The sequence below is a fragment of the Gymnodraco acuticeps genome, unplaced genomic scaffold (assembly GCF_902827175.1).
Source record: "Gymnodraco acuticeps unplaced genomic scaffold, fGymAcu1.1, whole genome shotgun sequence".
NCBI lineage: Eukaryota > Metazoa > Chordata > Actinopteri > Perciformes > Bathydraconidae > Gymnodraco > Gymnodraco acuticeps.
Window position 1 is genome coordinate 2,025,322 of NW_022990341.1, and position 20,600 is coordinate 2,045,921.

The 20,600-nt window shown below is 40.7% G+C and overlaps 1 protein-coding gene across 4 annotated transcripts in view; it reads left to right on the plus strand.

Moving 5' to 3' along the window:
- The window catches only part of slc44a5b (solute carrier family 44 member 5b), a 49,338-nt gene that overhangs the window by 16,466 nt on the left and 12,272 nt on the right, over positions 1–20,600 (plus strand). For 2 of the 4 annotated variants that reach the window (XM_034223533.1, XM_034223532.1), the window contains exons 3-12: positions 3,290–3,363; positions 4,783–4,867; positions 5,135–5,219; positions 5,348–5,461; positions 9,287–9,347; positions 9,445–9,568; positions 10,132–10,164; positions 15,372–15,455; positions 17,281–17,393; positions 17,595–17,726. In XM_034223533.1, coding sequence (XP_034079424.1) covers positions 3,290–3,363; positions 4,783–4,867; positions 5,135–5,219; positions 5,348–5,461; positions 9,287–9,347; positions 9,445–9,568; positions 10,132–10,164; positions 15,372–15,455; positions 17,281–17,393; positions 17,595–17,726 — 905 coding nt within the window. The remainder of the gene's footprint in view (positions 1–3,289; positions 3,364–4,782; positions 4,868–5,134; positions 5,220–5,347; positions 5,462–9,286; positions 9,348–9,444; positions 9,569–10,131; positions 10,165–15,371; positions 15,456–17,280; positions 17,394–17,594; positions 17,727–20,600) is intronic. The other 2 variants (XM_034223535.1, XM_034223534.1) reach the window with 1 other exon arrangement.

Here is a 20,600-nt window from a genome sequence, read left to right on the forward strand (position 1 = left end):
AGTGGGGTCACATAGCCTATAAATGTGGCAGGATGAATAATTCAAGGGACAGACTGATATCTTAACTAAAAAAGTCATAAAAAAGTATGGTCACATGCCAAAAACAATAAAAAAAACCTAATGTACATTCTTAAAGGTGGGGTAGGTAGGTTTGAGAGGTTCGAGCTGGTTTCTCCAAAATGACCTACCCCACCTTTAACAGATGTGATGCTCATTCAAAAACATAAAGTTGAGGATTTTCCTCTTAAAAAATAAATACATATAAGATATTCAAAATGAAGTCATTTTACGACCACTTGATTTCTTGGCACGAAGAAGAGTTGCATTTTGCACTAAAGCAAGAAAAATCTTCAAGGCTCTCACCACAGATTTTTATTTTATTATTTAGTCATTTTCTGAGGTGATGTTAGGCTCTTACCTCTTTTATGTTCAATTCAGTCTGGCAGGCTTCTGTGAAGGCATGTTTCAGTCCTCCTGTGCCTCTTTATCCCACCCTCTCCAGCCCATTTCCCTGCTACAGCTGGGTGAAGGCACCAAGGATGCTTTGATGTTTCTGTGGCTCAGAGGCTTTCCTTAATGAGAACTTGGAGAGAACTGACTCCTTGGTCGTCTTGTTTTCACGCAAGCTCGGAGCCTAAATGAACTAACTATGCCTATGGTTTTTGAGTAGTCCTCTTTATGACATACAGAAATGGACACGATATAATATTAGTTAAACCTGGCTCCAGCTGTAAACAATATAAAACTCTGATATAATCTGTGTAAAAAACCAATGCAACCAACTGCACACCCATATTGTAGCAGTCATGCCTTTTTTATGTGCAATCAAAAACATTTTAACTATAAATAAGTTGTTCGCTGCCTTCATAGCAAATCACCCAAAGGAGCCTCGTGTTTGGCTCACTCGAACCAATACCCCTCTGGGCTTTCATGACCATGAGAAATATCCTTTTATTGTGCAAAGCTGACCGTCCATATCGCTTCCTGTTAATGTCTGTTACAAAGCAGGGACAGGCTGGCAGATTCACACCACAATGGCACCCATGCTATGCTGTGGCACTGCTGCCATCTGTCACCTTGGCTCAAATATAACAGTGACACAAAAGTTTCATATTGCACCAACATAGCTTCAAGCACCGATTATTCTTTCAAAGCAGCTCTGCGCCCCGGCACAGTTTACAAGCCAGGCAATGCTTTGGTCCCTCTCTTAACATCTGAAGAGGCCGAGTTGGGGTCGACATAGATTTGCAGTTTTCGATGTGGCCTGCTTTCCAGAGATAAGAGAACAAAGCAGAATTGTTTTCACTCCCCTTACTTTGTCAGCTCGACTTCAAAACTCACCTTTGCATGCCTCGAAGGTGACTTTGTATTCGCTGTGTGTGCAGTTTGTCTTAATAATGCTGTCAATACGAGGGAGTTGGGAAACGAGATGGATCTACAGAAACACATTACGATCGAGGAGAGGCAAGGTCGGCTTTAGACCCACGGCCCCTCAGATTCCCCTTTTAATCATCTACGAGTGATAGCTAACTTAGGATAGACATGGATTTAAAGACAATACATGCAACCATTTCCATGGCAACCCTGACAGATCTTCCTCTAGATCTTTATTGGATGGAATGAAATGGTACTCCCTTGTCACCCTTTGTTAATAATATGCACAATATCAGCAACAGCTTTGCTGGAAGTGTGGCAGGTTGTCTCTGTCCTCATATTCCCTGTCAGAGTAAAACTGTGGCTCCTGTCACCAGGCAGAGCTGTGCCCACTGCCTTTGTTTTCTCTGTTATCTTCCAAAAATAATTGTTGTGCTTTCCAAGTACAAGTAGACCAAGTCCCCAAGCCTTATTTCATTTTGCAACCAACTGGTCTTTTGTTAGTCTTTTGTCATCCGGTGTCCAAGTCTGATGGTGGCATTTTTGCCTGAGAATACGGAGCAAATGATCTGAGTAGAGATATTTTGAATGTGCAGGTATCTACATTCATAAAGTCATTTAGATAAGGAATGTGATAAAAGAGTTATCTTATTCTGAAGTGAGAAATTAATAGAACAATTTGACTTTTAAGGACAGAAAACATTCCCAATCCTCTTAATTCAGCAAACCTATCTACTAGAGCAGCCTGTTAACATAGATTGCAGTTATTAATACAGCACCATAAAAAGTCACTTTTAATTGCTAACTTAGGCTAGACATGGATTCAAAGACCTAAGGTCCTAAGTTAGCTATCACTTGCAAACAGTCTCGGATAATGCATAGCCGCCCCTAAATCTTCAGAGGTAACACTGAAAATCCAGTTAAAAAAGGCATGATTCTTTCTTGTTTGCATCTTTATATAAGTCAATTACTCTTAATTTAAGCTCTTATTTGTATGGGTTGATCTTCAGCTGATCTCCTCTGTGTACGTCCTCTCTTCACTGTCTGAGAGCAGCCGGTGTAGAACCATGTAACCATGCTGCATACAAAACAAGGACAATCCACTCTTCAAAGAACTACACAGAGGAAACACTGTCACATCTCTGAGCTCAGGCCTCCTTTTAACATTGGCTTCACTCCTGTGGATGAAAGAGGCGAAGGGTTGAAAGCTGGAGGAGATGAGGGTCTCGAGTCAATTTGTGTAGCGTATGGTGTAAGGGGGAGGCTTCGAATATCCGTTGCATGGTACTAATGGGCACACTGGATTGAAATTGGCTTTATTCAAGGCTGGGCTCAGAACCCAAAAGCCTGAATAGTATTGAAAGAGGGCTAAGAAGGCCCCGGAAATGACAGCTTCTCACAGGTCGGGAAGAAGGGGAAAGAAACCTCGCCGTGCGTTGGAGAGAGTGAAAAAGCAAAGAGAGAGACTGAGAAGCTTCTTTAAAGCAGCAGGCTGAGGACACTGTGGATGGGGAGGCAATCTTCAAATAGCTTTCTCTGTGCCTGTGTGACAGTCAACTCTGGGGGGGGGATTCCACGTCTCATTAGAAAGTCAGTAGACCTCCTCTACAGATTCTCTGGAAGCACAGCATACAGATGACACCTTGGTATACCTTGGTAGCAGGCGCTGAACCCAAATTTGAAGCTTGTTCTCACTTGACATACTGCGACTCTCATGAGTGCCAACAATGAAATGGTTAAAAACTATGGGTTAATAATAAATAAACTCATATAGTTCTCCATGGAATTAGGCAAACTCCCAATTTCTCCTGGTGAATACTGCATGTATTGTTGTCATGATACTGATGTGTTTTTGTAATCTTTCCTGTCACACATCTCTTATTTGTTATTGCACATGTCCCCCCCCCCCCCTCAGGAGCTGCACTGATGTGGTTTGCTGTGTTGTCTTCATCACTTTCATCATCGGCTACATCGCGCTGGGTACTGTGGGTGAGTTTGACACATTGCTGCTGATCGCATGTTTCCTAATGACGCAAATAGACTTGATGTAATAATGTTCTGCTCTAGTTCTAATCGTAATATTCAATCTTAATTGAAATAGTAATACTTTCATTTTGAAACGTGCTTTTTGTTTGATTTATTCATAATTTCATGGTGGCCTATTCAATAAATGTCTGATTGGTAAAATGGCAGAGGAGTTGAGAACTGCAGCCGGGCAGACTTGACTTGAGGTGATGATGTTTTGAGGTCCCAGTTGAATTTTCTTGACTGGATCACCATTGATTCCCTCTGGCTCTCATTTCATTCAAATGTTGGCCAAGCTGTTAAGTTCGCTTAAGCGTGACAGGGATTCCACTTTGTTGGAGACTGACTGAGGCCATACAGACTTATGAATCTCCTCATCAGCGCTTCTATTCTGTCTGTCTTGCCTCAAGTTTTCCTTTTTCCTATTGGATTATCCTTCCCTTCCTTCTGTCTGTCGACTTTTATTAATTTCTCAATTTCCCCTGCTCTGCCAGACATGATATTATATCCAACACTCCTGACTGCACATTCCTTTCTTCCCTCTTTTATGCACTCACATACAATATACATCACACATTTAAGGAAAGTGCTGTCATCAAAGTGATGTCCTTTGCCAGCTCCATTTGAGTCATGGTCTCAATCTGGGCATTTTAAGAACTGACTCAATCATTCAAGAAGAGCAGGAGGCATGACAATGGATGTGAATTTTAACGCAAGCTGACATGTCTGCTATCAGCTGAATAAGGCGGTGTCCTTTCTATATTAAGTTCCATTCTCCTTGTTGTCAAAGACTTATAGGCTGCATTTATGTTGCTGCCTCCTGTTCAGCACAATCCTTCATTGACTGGCAAGGTGAAAGGCCTGGTGTTGTTCAGGTTTGGCAAACAAAGAGTTGCTCAGTCAATTGAGTTTCAGGGTTACTGCTACTACCTCTATCAAGAGAAGCAGAAAAAGCAAAGCAAATGAAATTGGATTGATTTGTTTGGAGTTTTATCTCCATTTGTATTGTTGTCTTGTTAATTGCGATTCTTATATTTTGTGCTGGGTGAGCACAGAGACGGCCTGATGCACTCATAGATTGAGGATTTGATCCCTAATGATTCATATCACCTCTTTGATGCAGCTGTACTTAAATAATGATCCACTGCATGTCTTTAGGTAGCTGATCATTTTCACTGCTACATGGAAAAAACAAGCTCTCTTACTCACACACTCCAAGACAGATAGCATGTGTCATGGAGACTGAAAGGGAGGGTAATGTGTTGATCTTGTGTGCCTCAGTAGGTCGACAAAAACAGTAACATTGCCAGTGTCAGGAATATGTGTCTAGCCTGGTTACAAATGTTAAAAACCAAACCAAACCCTTCTGTGCTGTATTTTCAGCCTGGATCCATGGCGACCCCAGGAAGGTCGTCTATCCAACCGACAGCCGCGGTCAGTTCTGTGGCCAACAGAACACCCCCAATGCGTGAGTGGAAAAACACATTTCCTAAATGATTGTACACTGGAATAATGATGTTCCCCAAATTGTCTGTCAGCTTTCCACTGTTATCTTTATACTCACAAAAGGATTTGACCACAATACATGGTGATAGTTTGTGATTAATTATGGCAGGCTTTGCAGCACGGTATACTCTCTCCCTCTGCGCGCTGATAAGACATTGCAGTAATGGACTGGTTTTCTCAATCCTTCTAATCAGACTCCTCTCTATATCTCCATCATTTGTCTCCACAGAAACAAAACCAAATTATTCTACTTCAACATGTTGAAATGTGCCAACCCTGCAGTTTTGATTAACCTCCAGTGCCCTACTACCCAGGTAAGAGACTGAATGAAGCTCGTTCCAGCAGCACACTCGGCTTTATGTTTCCCTCCAACCTTACCGCCACGCTTGATTATCCAAGATTGATGGGCTTTCTCATTAAGAGGATGTGTTGTCTCCTCCAGCTCTGTGTCTCCAAGTGCCCTGACAGCTTTTCAACCCTCCTGGATGCATGGGGTACCAACAAATGGGAATATTACAAGCAATTCTGCAAGCCAGGCTTCGAGATCAGCAGCAAGGTGAGTGACAGTGCTAAGTGGTCTGTTTTCTCTTTGCAAACAAGATGAAAACATATATTGACCTTCAAGCCTCTTCAATGTATGACATCCAGGTATGTTTATATTCCAGTTTGTCACTTACTTTTGGAGGTGCTGTACATGAGCGTACTTGTAGGGATGGGTATAGTTAACGGTACTACTACTTTTATCGATACCGCTTATCGGTCGGGTCTTTTAACGGTACTCTTATTATCTTATCTTAGGCGGGAGGCGTGTGGTGCAGTGGGTTGTGCGTTGGTGTTCGGATCAGGGGGTCACAGGTTCAAACCCCACTGCAGTCAGCATGTCGTTGTGTCCCTGAGACACTTCACCCCAAATTGCTCCTGTGGGGATTGTCCACAGTATTGAGTATGTAAGTCGCTTTGGATAAAAGCGTCTAACAAGTGACATGTAATGTAATGTAATCTTATCGGTTCTTTTGGAGAACAAAATAAGGTAAACTAACTAAACAAATTGTGAACAAAACTAACTAGCTTTTTATTTAAATTAAATACATAATATTTCACATCAAAAGAAACAACAATGTTTTAACAAATCGTATTAAATAATCTGATGACAGAACTGTAAACAGAATAGCTGAAACTTTAACAAACTAAATAACTCACAGGGGTAGACATTAAGGCCGGTGGAATTGTATTGTCACTGGCCCCACCATTGTAACCTCTGGCCCGGAGCGTTCGTCCAAAAAAAATTGACTTAAAATGAAGAAAATTAACACATTTGTTGCAATAGTAATTTATGCACTAACTACATTACTACTTGTACTACAACATTTCAATCATCAGTTCTTCCTCATTTTCCTCAATTGTTCATATTTGGTGTGTTAAAATAATGATATTGTGGTCATTGTTAAAAAATGGCTGCTATTATGAGTATTATTATTTGTATAATGCGCTTTCTGCCTTCCTGTCATTAGGAGTTAGACATGTAATGGCTATAGATTAGATTAGAACCTTCATTATCCTAAACTGCTGGGACATTTCCCTAAAGCCAATACCTTTATATTGTCTACTCTTCACTTACTTGTCAGCATAGGTCGGCATTGATGTACAGAGCCGACTAAAGAATACCTTGTTTATCATATACATGGCATCATATTGAGAGGTGCAGTGACTCGTCCTAAAACCAGGAAGTAAGCTGCTGGTTCCCTCGACAAAAAGCAATGGGATTTCTCCACAGGGTTTTGGAAAATAGCTGGAAATAATGTCTTTGGAAAACAAACCTGTTTGATAAATGCACATTTTGTTCAGCCGGATAATCTCCACATATCTACCCTACTTTTCTAATTTTTTAATCATAAATCTAATCGATAGATTATAAAAGGGTTTTAGGACGCGTCACTGCACCACTAGAAGCCAACTCCATCGATCAAGCTGGCTGAAACGTTCTCTCCCTCTTCTTCTCATGCTCCCTGTCACTCTCCTTTAACTCCTCCGGTGACTTTCTTTTATTTGAAGATTGTTTTTTGGCCGGTTACCGCTGGTATTCAAAACATGTTGGCGAATGGTAAGGTGGCGCGATAGTCTGTATGAACGAGCGCGCTCCCGCTCACGGGAGCCTGCTCGCGCTGTGCTCCGCAGCAAACAGCTGTTTGCTTTTCACCCAACAACGACAACCACCTCACGAAACGCTATGTTGTAGCGTTTAATAAACGAAACAATTTAACTAAATTGCTAGTCAAAATACCTATACTACAGGACAATTTTTTTTAAAGCAATATTTTTAGTGGCCCGAGCGGGCAAGTGGAAAGTACGTTATGCTGGCCCGGGGTGTCTAAATAGTGCTTCCGGGCCAGCGGGCCATTTATAATGTCGAGCCCTGACTCAGTTACCTCTAATCATTAACCCGTGTTTGTATAATGTAGTTAACTCCGTGTGTTGCTGCTAGCATACATAATACCTGACGTGGAAACGTTACTCGTGGATGGGGCTACAGAGATGCTAGAAAGACAGTCGAACCCGGTGCATTCCTCCGTCTGAATGTGGAGCACTTTTGCTAAATGTTTAGACAAATTGTTCGTGTTACCGCCCTTACATGCTAAACTCTTATTGCACTTTTGGTAACAAGCATTGTCCACATCGAGACGGGTAAAGTTTAACCACACCTCGGAGCGTGTTCTCTCCGCCATCTGCTCCGCTGTGTGTTGCTGCATGTAGCAGCTGCGTGTGTGTAAACTGCCCCGCCCCCTCGCAAGCAGGCGGGGGAGAGAGAGATCTCTCGTCTGGATTGGAAAGATCGAAAATACAAAAACAAATCATAGACGCATTTTGCAGTCTTTTTGCATATTAGAAACAGAGTTGGCGACACTAAAACTGCAATATAATGTTTGTGTAGCAATAATACATATGACATACTTTGTACATGTCTCCAGTACCGATAAAAAGACAGATAACGTCGAAGCTTAACGGTACCACGGTCTTTAATAATTCAGCCCCGGGGCCCGTTTAATACCGGGGCTCGGTACCCATCGCTACATACTTGTCCCCACAACTTATTCAGGCAACAAGTATAACTTAATTACAAGTACAAGAAATAGATCTGAAATGAAAAAGCAATCCAACCCCAGATTTAATCAGTTTTATTTGTACAGTGGTGATAATGAAAAGCTAATTTGAATGTGCTTTGGGAGATATCCGGAAGTGAGCTAGCAGTCACTGATGCACATCACAGCCTGTTCTGTCGGCTGGCAGCAGTTCATTGACGTTGGCCCAATGATGCATAAGAACCAGAAAGAGAGGTGTTGTGTGGGAACATGCAACAGCTCAGTGAAGTGTGTCGATGATTTCCCTTCCCACATCCTTCCAAGTATGACTGTGTTGCATCAGACAGCATTCAATCTAACCCTGTCATGTCTGACTTACGTGATGTTAATAATACCAACGCTACAATAACAGAACATTGAAAATGTCTGAAATATGATGAATAACATTGGGATTTTGTTATTTTTTGTTACACTTACTTATCAGGGTGTCCGCGGGGTCTTAAAAAGTTGATGAATCAATTTAGCGAAAATTAAGGCTATTAAAAAGTATTAAACGGCATTTTCCAAGGTATTACATTTTGTAGCTTGTTTTCAATAAGTATATGAATTGTCCAAAGAGGTTGTATTCTACAGTCTGCCGGAATGTAATCATTGCGTAGGTGTGTAGTGTGATTCTGTGTAGTTTATTTATGGCATCCCGTTGGATTTGAAGTCATCTGAACAGGACATCGCACGCTCACTGCTTGATAGCGCGCGAAGGTCCGTTTACGCCGGTTGTTAAACAACATCGTTATGGGGAAATGCAAGTTTGTGTCCAAATGATTGGAAGATAAGGAGGAAGGACAATCAATACTGTATATAGTCAATGTGAGGTAAAGTGTGTCGCCAAGGTAACCGGTTAAAACTCCAAGTGACGATGAGGTCTTAAAATGTATGGAAAGCGTCTTAAAAGGTCTTAAAAAGTATTACATTTGACTTCAGGATTCCTGCATATACCCTGATTATGTTATACATGTGACTGATAATTATCCTTCACTTCTTCACTAGACTAAACTTCATGTTACTTTTTATATACAAAATACAGAATGTAATTTAGAACTTAAGTTGACTTATGAAGTTTGAATCAAAACGGTTTTTTCCCCTAATGCTTTTTATAAAAGACAGCCAGGCACACAAGATCTTACATCAATACAGAAACCCACAGGACGGATACAGATACAACGGGACAGTCAAAAGTCAAAATCATGAATACAAAGATAAATATCTTGTTTTCAATTGCTGATTCTCTTTCATTTCACTTTCAGACAGTACTTGAAGTCATACGAGATGAAGACTGCCCTTCTATGATTGTGCCAAGCAGACCTTGTAAGTGAATCTGAATAACTGCACATTCACACATAGCTCATCATTTGTTTGCCAAGCCACTAAAAAGACCAAACATTTTTTTTCAAATGTATTTCAGTTCTTCAACGGTGCTTCCCCGATTTCATTACGAGAAACGGAACTTTAACTGTAGCCAACCAGACCAACTTCAAAGACGGTGACAATAACCACAGAAGTGTCAACGACCTTAAAGATGCTGCCAAGTAAGATCTCCTCCCCTCCAACACAATCCTTTATTTGTTGTTATTCAACCAGTTGTGTTGTTCAAACAGAAACGTCACGAACTTTAGATCGCCATGGGCCTTTTTGCTGTTGTAAAAGAATATTCATAAAAAATACCCTGCAAAATAAGTTGTTCTGAACTCTTAAACTGTCAATAGGGTTGCCAACTTTGCTCCCAGAGAGCTCTGGACAGAAATTACAGGGTAGGACAAGTGGGCATGTCACTGACGTCAATGATGCCCAGCAATGTGTCCAACCACATTCAAAATCATTTGCATGTTTATTGCATGAAAATGCAGCTAACTCACAAGTTCAAGAGGAGAACTTCAGGAGTACAAGCTTACAACAGCTGCTATGTAAATATACGCTATCAACATGCTAATTGGCTAAAATGGCTTCAAACTTTGGAGAAACAGAGAATTCATGTATTTAAACAAGTGAGCTGATATTATTTACATACATGATCCTGTTTGGCTATAATTCACTTTAGTTTTGCCTGAATGACCATGAAGGATAATGTGCTTTAATGCTTTTCTCTTTGTAGCCAAGTAACTGCCGTGCAGCAAGGAGAGGAAAGGTCTCAAGAAATGATTTATTTCAGCTTTTTAACTTTGCATCCGCTGTAGCCATTAGCTTTGTGTAGACTAACCCTTCCTATTCATCTTGAATAATCTGCCCCTGCTTCCTTCCACCTGCAGCAGTGAACATGAATTAGAACAGACTCATATACTTTTTTTGTGCAGGGACGTGCACGGAGGGGCTATTGCGCTAAATTGGAAAAAGGGCTTCCCCCTGAAAGAAAACATGAGACCTTTTGAAAATTATAACTTGTTTTTAATGTAAAAGAAACCAAACGATTATTACATCAACTAGATTGAACAGTAATTCGCATCTCATAACAAAATAAGCTAAGACTACTACTACTACTACTACTACTACTACTACTACTACTACTACTTCTGCTACTACTACTACTACTACTACTACTACTACTACTACTACTACTACTACTACTACTACTACTACTACTACTACTACTACTACTACTACTACTACTACTACTACTACTTCTGCTACTACTACTACTACTACTACTACTACTACTACTACTACTACTACTACTACTACTACTACTACTACTACTACTACTACTACTACTACTACTACTACTACTACTACTACTACTACTACTACTACTACTACTACTACTACCAGGGGCGCCGTAAGGGGGTGAAAAGTTAGGATGATTCTAAGGGCCCGTGACTGACAGGGGCCCCAAAACATTTTAGAACATTAAGAAAAAATGTTTCATCAATCATCAATAATTAACATTAATATAACGTCATATTGATGATGTACTCACTAAACTTATGATTCATTTAACTTATTTTCTTCCAAAAGTTAATTATCCAAACCATCGAACACCCCCCTCTATTTACATGTAATGGTTTGGTCCGGCCTCCAAACGCTGTGCAGCACCGGCCCTTTCTAGCAGAGAGACTAGTGAGAGCATGTGAGGAGGGATGCTAGTACTTACGTGTGTACGATGTCTCAACGACTAACAAAGTCAGGCTTTTAAGAAAGAAAAGAAAGGAGAGAAAGACAAGAGAGAGGGACTAAAGGGCGACAGTATGTCACCCAGTTTTTCAAAAGAAAAGGTGGGTGTGGTCCATGAGTGGTGGAAATTAGTCTGTTAGCTAAGCGTAGTCCATTGTAAATAATAATTGTAATATTTTGCTGACATTAAAGGTGGGGTAGGTAAGTTTGAGAAACCGGCTCGAGATACACTTTTTGTTATATTCCATGGAATGCTCTTAACATCCCGATAGCAATGAATATCTTAAGTGCTTTGACAAAAAATCCATTAAAAAATGTCATCTGTAGAAGCCGTAGTACTGTAAAAAGCACGACCAATCATTTGAGCCGGCCCGGCTAAAATAACTGGATGGCCTACCTGCCTGTCAGCCTTCCATCTGTGCACTAACTTATCTCGTGCCCTCATTGGTCATGTGCGCGTTCGTGTGTGTTGGGGAAGGGGCTCTGTAAGGAAGTGTCAGATTTTTTCCGGTTGTGTATTTTCAAATTCTTGCGCACTCGAGCTGGTTTCTCCAAAATTACCTACCCCACCTTTAAGTACTGTTAATATCTTCACAGAACATTCAGAGGTTTTTCATTTCACTCTTCTTTTAGTTGACATTTAATCAATGCAGGTACATTTTTAGCAGCTATTCATACTAAATCAGTTGTCCCTCCCCTGGTGCCAGGACCAACAGATCCATCTTTAGGCTCAGCAGCCCTGTCCCCCATAAGGCTTTGCAGTCTTGCCATGCTGTCCATTGAAAGCCAGTTGGCTAGAAAGCTGGACTTCAAGGACTTGATCAGTGACTTTGCCTGTAAGAAGGCTAGGCGCTGGGCTCTTGGTGAGTAAGGCTGAGCAAGGGCTCGTAATAACTGTTAAAGGACAAGGCTATGGTAACGATATTGGATCACTACACAGAAGATGCATGATGAGAAAAAGACTGAGAACAGGTAATAGGCTCTGATTTAGCACCACCATCAGGCCTTTTCACTTCCATTTCCGTTTTGTTGTCCGTTTACACTTTAATACCAGCTTATTTTGTAGGAGTTGGTATGTATATTTAATCTGCTGCTTATGTTATTTGTTTTTGTTATAGCATTTTATAAATGATAATATTGGTGTTAATGTTTATTTTAATTTAAGAGGTCATGTATATTTAAGTTATATTTATTTTGATTTTTGAATGTTCTATTCAAAAATTGTATTAAAAAGGCATGTACACCATAAAAGATGACTATTGAGGTCTATTGTTAGGAATGTTAGTGTTATATAAAATAGTGAATTCTACTGCAGTAGAATGTTGCACGTCCGCACAGTTATATTTTCACCGCTCAGTATCAGTAAATATTGTGCAGTTAGTATTGGACTACAAGATAGATGCAAGCCTGTACAGGTAGTTATTTAAAGCATAAATGAGTCGGTTGGGTTCTGGAGGTGTGGTTACAGCATTGTGCTTGGTTGGCGTGGCCTGGGGGTGGGGCCCAATGTGATATCTTTTCATGGGGCCCAAAATCCCTTACTACTACTACTACTACTACTAACTACTGACCGATCGACGAACTGACGACGACGACTACTACGACGACGACGACGACGACGACGGAACGGACGACGACGACGACGACGACGAAGACGACACGACGACGACTCACGACGAACGACGACGACGACGCCGACGCGACTACGACGACGACGACGACGAGACGTATCGACGACGACTACGACGACGACTACGACGACTACTACTACGTACTACTACTACGACTACTAACTACTACTACTACTACTACTACTACTATACTACTACTACTACTAACTACTACTACTACTACTACTACTACTACTACTACTACTACTACTACTACTACTACTAATATACTACTACTACTACTACTACTACTACTACTACTACTACTACTACTACTACTACTACTACTACAGCTTTTTCCCCCGATGCCATCAAACTGCTGAATATTAAGTAGACCAGTAACACAGAGATTACATTACGCTGTGTAAAGCGCACATATTTTCTATATAGTATGTCTATTTTATTTATATGTATAGTAAGTCTTTATATTTTAAACACACACTTTATCTTTAATTTTATCAGCACCACGTCACTATTATTTATTTATATGTACAATTTTAGCAAGTTTTTATATTGTCCTGTTCCTGTACACTCTGTGTCTTGTTGAAATGACAATAAAGTATGCCTAAGTCTACTAGCATTCAGTGACTTGATTTTAAAAATGAAAACCAGGGACATTTTTTGTTTTGCTGTCCATATCTCATTAAAATATCTAATGTTAGTAACCATTAAAGACAAAATGGGGACAATTCTGTTCTAATGTAGTTTGACCATCTGTGCAGACATACTGATAAAATAGGGCCTCTAACTAATTACCTTAAATAAACCCACTAATGAATGAAACCAGTTCAATATGCATTATTCTTATTCTTATCATTCTTAGACAACTCAAAATCAAGTTTCCAAAATCCGACACTGAGGTGGTCTTTAACGCACCGGCAGATGACAGCGCTGACAAAGTGTGTTTCCCGCAGCGAGACGCTACAATACTAATTGTGGGCTTATCATGTTGATTCGGCCACAACAGAAACAATAAAAACAAACTCTCGCTCTCTCCAGAGCGGCAGGTCAGCAAAAAAGGGCAACATTAGCCCGTACCTGTGCTCGTCCCTGGTTTTGTGGCATATATCTGAAAAGACATCCAGTCATCTACTACTTTGAGTGTCTATTAACATAGAGCGTGACGTAGTGCCCCCTAGTGGTGTATTTCCTTGATCTAGATATGAAGCTAGGTTTACATAACAGTGCTGGACACGATCCAAACTTGGGTCTATAGACAGGGTGACCTTTAGGGGAGCTGAATTAGAGCTCTCTAATATATGGTTGCTTTCAGCTCTGCTCTCACTGTTCTGTTTGTCCCATAGCAATGCTGGCTTGTCCTCTTTCTCTCCTCTGTCTGTACTTTACAGATGTATCTCATAGAGCACCGTGTCTGCGGTCACATTCTGCAGAAGTCATGTTCTGACGATGAGATTTGTGTAGTTATATTTCCCAGTGGAGATCTTGGCATCAAAGTCTGTTCCTGGTCTCCATTCCCAAGGTCCTTTGAGTACACTGATAGAATTGGACAAGAAATATGTTTGCTTTTATGCTGCATCATTTGTCTTTAAGTGGGATTGTGTCTTTGACCAGGGGAAGGTTAAAGGTGGGGTAGGTAATTCACTTCAGAAACACTTTTTGTTATATTCCATGGAATGCTCTTAACATCCCGATAGCAATGAATACATTAAGTGCTTTGACAATAAATACATACAAAAATGTCATCAGTGGAAGCCGTGGCGCTGTAAAAAGCACAACCAATCATTTTAGCCGGCCCGGCTAAAGTAACTGGATGGCCTACCTGCCTGTCAGCCTTCCATCTCGTGCACAAACTTATCTGGTGCCCTCATTGGTCATGTGCGCGTTCGTGTGTGTTGGAGGAGGGGCTCTGTAGGGAAGTCTGAAGGAAGGGGCAGATTTTTTTCTGTTGTATACTTTCAAATTCTAGCGCACTCGAGCTGGTTTCTCCATTCTTACCTACCCTACCTTTAAGCAAAGTGTCCAAGATCATTTAGGGTTTTTTTTAAATAAGAATATATTCAGGTGACAAGTAAAGCATATTCTAAAACAATACTATTTATATTGAGTCTTTTATGTTAAGAATTTCACTTATTATGTTTTCATTGGTTATCAAAGACTTACCTGAACTCTGAAAAGAAATGAGCAGGTTTTTGATTGGCAACATCCTCTGTCCTCCTCTATATCACATCCAGTAACATGCTGCTAAACCATTTGCCACCATACTGAAGGAACTATTGATCCATAGCGCTTTAGTCACACTAATTCAGTTTTGTGGCTCTTTGATATAAAACTTACAATATGTTTCTCCAGACCCTCATAACAAGTAGGCTGAAAAACCAAAAGCATTTTGAAACTGTATTCATCTTTGTTTCATAATAAGCACATTATAGATAAATAAAGTGTCAAAATGTTTTTGAAGAGAAACCTTTGTAAATAAATGATCAGAGGCAGAAACACAACGCTGTCACAGTCTCTCTTTATCTCTTCATTCATAATAATGTTTTTGTTCTCTTTTCTTTCCAACTCTTTCCCATCTCACCTTGTTGCTCCCTCACAGAGGTATCGCCAGTCTGCTCAATGCCAATGAAGTCGGCATTAAGATCTTTGAAGATTATGCTAATTCCTGGGACTGGATCCTCATGTAAGATTTTGCTTTTGTTGATTTTCACGTTTTACTTCTACTGATGAATGATGTGCTCCTTTTGCGGGTCTGTGGATCTATCCGTAAAATAAATTATGAAACTAAATCATTAACAATTTGACCCTATAACTATACACAGAAACTCCAACTGACCGGCTTGGAATTTACAAAAGTAGGCAAAAAATAGCACTTGATGAATTCCTATTTACAGAACATCTTTCTGAATGTATGTTAAAGTCCAAATAAATGTATTTACTAGTCAAATATTGCTTTATACCAGAGTTCCCGTTAGAAAAATGTCCGGTCAAAATAATTTCCCCTTAGCGCAATACCGCATCAGTTGCGCCACTTATGTGACAGACAAGAAGAGTATGTGACAGACAAGAATAAGTCAATTCTAATGTCTAACACGTAATGTGGAGAAAGAGATGTCCTGTATGGGTTGATTGTGCGTTGATCTGTTGGTAATGCCTCGGGGTTCCGGTGGGCATGTAAACAAATGTAAAATGCTGCGCTATACTTTGCGGCCTCACCCGGTTGCATAGCGAGGCTTATTGTTTAGGTGCAGTGGTGTAGTGGGGATTTTTTTGACGGGTGGGGGGGGGGGGCCACTATGCACGCGCTCGTGAACTGTCAACGGGGGGGGGGGGTTCACTGTGTGTGGACCTCTGTGTCGCCTGTCAGCGCAACTTACATGATGCCGTTTAGACAATATAATAATAAAGGGCGGTGCCGGCTGTCAACGAACCGATCCAGCCTTTCTGCGCGACTGTCACTCAAATGCATAGTCTCAATTTGTGGGACGCGGGACAAATAATAAAAATGCTGTCTGTGTGTGCAGTCCCGCACAGTCAGGGACACCTGGTCACCCTACACACACACGGTGCTGCCCCTCACACACACACACACACACACACACACACACACACACACCACACACACACACACACACACACACACACACCACACACACACACACACACACACACACACACACACACACACACACACCACACACACACACACACACACTTCAAATCAAGTTGCATAAATGCTTGAGCTACGTGTTTATTATAATTACTGTGAAATCTGCCTATTATGTTTTCGTCATTATTACAACAAATACACACTTGCAACTGATAACACTAGCAATGATTTTATATTTATTAGACTATTAAAAAAAAATCATGCTTCAAATAAGTGGGGGTACGGCGTACCCCCGCGTCCAATGCCCACTACACCACTGTTTAGGTGTCTTTCGATAAGCAGGTAGTCCTATCATTAGCTAGAACTAGCTAGATCTGATCGATATGGACATAAACGCGAGTAAAGTCTAATCTGACGGGAGAGAGAGATCAGCTGCTGCTGACGAGTGGACACGCAGCTCTGCATGATCACATGCAGCGGTGAGCGGAGCAAAACACACACCAGGTTAGAATATCACACGTAGCTATTTTAATGACCTCTCAAACTACCTAAACTAGTTATAGATATGTTTAGTTTTACTGTCGGGTCACTCATTACTGATCCGCGAGCTGCATGATACTGACGGGCTGTCAGGAGAGGGAGAGCGCTCCGTTTATTATTGCCCTGTTATTGTAAGTTACTGTACACGTTTGAATAGTTAATCTACTATAATTATTTTTTTAATATCGAATCATATCAATTTGTTTTAAAGCTCAATAAATAACAAAGAAGACCTTTGACCGGCACTTTTCTAATTTTGTCCGGAAGATTTAAACTTTAACGGACATTTTGACCGGCAAAAAAATATTCGAACGGGAACTCTGCCTTCTACATTATGTATGTGTTTGTGTTGTTTCAGAGGTCTGGTGATTACCATGGTGGTCAGTCTGATCTTTATCCTGCTGCTGCGCTACACTGCTGGGGTGCTCCTGTGGCTCATTATCATTAGTGTCATCACTGTGATCGGCTTTGGTGAGTATTCACTTCAGACAGTAACCCCTCATCACCTTTTGCTACCTTATACTCAGTACACATGTTGGAGTTGTTCTCCACATGTTTACATTTTAATTCCTAACTTCTGTTGTCATGGCAAACTGTGGCAGATTTAGATTTCTGCTCACATGGTTTCATCTGTTGTTCCTGGCTCTCATTCTTTCTCTCTGCATCTCTCAGGTATCTGGCACTGCTACTGGGAGTACAGCAATCTGACCAGGAAGCCAGGTGCTAATGTCACCATCTCTGACATCGGCTTCCAAACAGACTTCAGCATTTACCTTCAGCTCAGCCAAACGTGGCTCGTCTTCAGTATGTTGTCACCTAGCTTCCGCACATTTACATAAAAACGTTAAACTGTGAAACCCTAATCCACAGTACAATGCTTGTTTTTCTCAGCCATATTTACATTACATGACATTTAGCTGACTCTTTTATCCAAAGTGACATACATACAGAATACCATAGACATGCCTACAGGAGCAATGTTGGCTTAAGTATATTACCATAGTACACTTCAACATGTTGTCTACAGGGGCTAGGGACTACTTACCGTCTGCTCCTCACATTTTTAATGGGAAATGAAACCTTCTGCAGCGACTACTGTAATACAGTAGTATACTGTACAGGGTTCCTACGCTCATTCAAAACCTGGAAAAGTCATGGAAATTCAAAATGCAAATTCCAGGCCCTGGAAAAGTTATGGAAAACAATATTTTTCCCAGAGTTTTGGAAAAGTCATGGAAATGTAACCAAAGTTGCATCAAATATAATTTATATTTTATCTAATTGCCGAAATAGTAATACTATAAGGATAATAAATACTGTATAGTAATGAAACTTAAAATGGCATTTAACTGTCGAGGTATTTTGCTGGTGAGATATTTTTACAATCACGCCCTCTAGTCTACAGTGCTTTAGTCTGTAGGAGCTAGTAAGCCTATTTGATTTGATTTGTTTTAGATAGGCACAACATGTTTCATATGCAGACCTTATTTTCAGCTTACCATGTTAAAATAAAAATGTTTCAGTGGTACCGCTGAGAAAGAGTAATTTTTTTGGTCATGGAAAATTAGGTAAAGGTCATGGAGAAGTCATGGAAAATCATTGGTGAAAAAGTGTATGAACCCTGACTGTAAATAGGTTAGGAAATTAGGACTTAGGAAAGATTGTTACTATTGTTTTGTGGCTTATTTCTTAAAAACATCCAGTCATCTACTACTTGATGTGTCCAAAAACATAGAGAATGAGGTAGTGCCCCCTGGTGGTCATGGGGATGGCTACCTTGATCAAGATATTATTAGAAGTTTACATAACAGTGCTGGATATGATCCAAACGTGTGTTGGATTCAATATTTAACCATTTAAAGGTGGGGTGGGTAATTTTGTTATATTCCATGGAATGCTCTTAACATCCCGATAGCAATGAATATATTAAATGCTTTGACAATAAATACATTAAAAAATGTCATCTGTGGAAGCCGTGGCGCTGTAAAAAGCACGACCAATCATCTGAGCCGGCCCGGCTAAAATAACTGGATGGCCTACCCATAGATGTATAAACACTAGATGACTCACCCGCGCTCAGTGGCGGCGCCAGAGTAGTTTTGTTGGGTAATCTATGGCAGGGCTAACCCATACAGTGGTGGGGCTCAAGTCAGTATTTGCAATGTAATTACATACACGCTATATCGCCCGCCTTGACAGTGAAACGCCACGCGTGAGGTTTAGATTATTTCCCTGTCTCAATCCAAATTGAACTGTATGAAATAAAAAGGCACATTTGTCTTGTAGTAAATAAAAACGGCGACCTGGAGCCAATCCTGCAATTTACCCACAGGTGAAAGAGTTGACGTTCTGAAAACCCAACCCCTGCAGGAGATTTTTTGAAATACTAACATCAAATACACATTCTGGTACTCTCTTGAGAAGAAAAATAAATAAATCTATTACTACACGACATATTTAAAACAAATGAATGCCATTTTAGTTTGTTGTTACTTTGTTCTTAAAGCTGAACCTGCTGCTCCTCAGAGAGAAGAGGGAAGAGGCTGTGAATTACTTTACATTGAGGATAAGGGTGGATAGCCCCCATTGTTCTGTGTGTCAAAATGAAAGACAGCCCACACACCTATCAATCATCAAACCGTGGGGTCTTATTTCATTACGTGTTGATTTCTATCAACACGTAATGTTGTATCGATGTAGAGATGTACTACCGCAAAAGTATTCTCCGTCGGGACTTCCTGCAACAACACCGTGCCGTTATCGTGATTCTGATTGGCCAGAAGATATTATCAAAGATGTTTTATTGAGAAGACGATCACTACGTGACAAAAGTTTTCAAAACCGTTTCTGGTCTTCGGTATTTCCAGACAAGTGGCTACTGAAATCAATCTTACTAACTGCCGTCTGTGCAATTTACTCCACGCGAGTTGGCAGACTTTATTTTGCTTACTTTAACATAATTTGTCATGGTGGGGCTAAGCCATTTCTTGGTATGGCTGTAGCCTACCCCAGCCATACCCTGGCGCCGCCACTGCCCGCGCTGCTGGCCAATGGAGACCGACGTTGCCACATGGCGGCCATCTTGCCACAGGCAGCTCACTCATTCATAACATTATGCATATGGTGCACTATTGAAATAACCGTAGATTGCTCAATTTTCTACCAATTTTCAAACGGTTTGGTTCGTTATAAACATCAAAGATGTAGTTATGATACTGCATACGTATAATTATAATCATTAACTTTTTTTTTTCAACATGTCTTGTTGTCTCCTGTATCATAGCCATGATAATAACGTTTATAATAAACCAAACCGTTTGTAAATCATTCAAGATTTCAGCGAGTTAAGAGTATTTTTGTGCAGATCACTCACCTCACAACAGCTGCATCGTGCAGCTGTAGCAGTAGTTGTTGACTGTGGCAAGATGGCCGCCGGTGAGCTACACTGGCGACTCCCCCTTGAGCCATCTAGTGTTTATATATATCTATGGGCCTACCTGCCTGTCAGCCTTCCATCTGTGCACAAACTTATCTCGTGCCCTCATTGGTCATGTGCGCGTTCGTGTGTGTTGGAGGAGGGGCTCTGTAAGGAAGTCTGAAGGAAGAGGCAGATTTGTTCCGGTTGTGTACTTTCAAATTCTAGCGCACTCGAGCTGGTTTCTCCATTCTTACCTACCC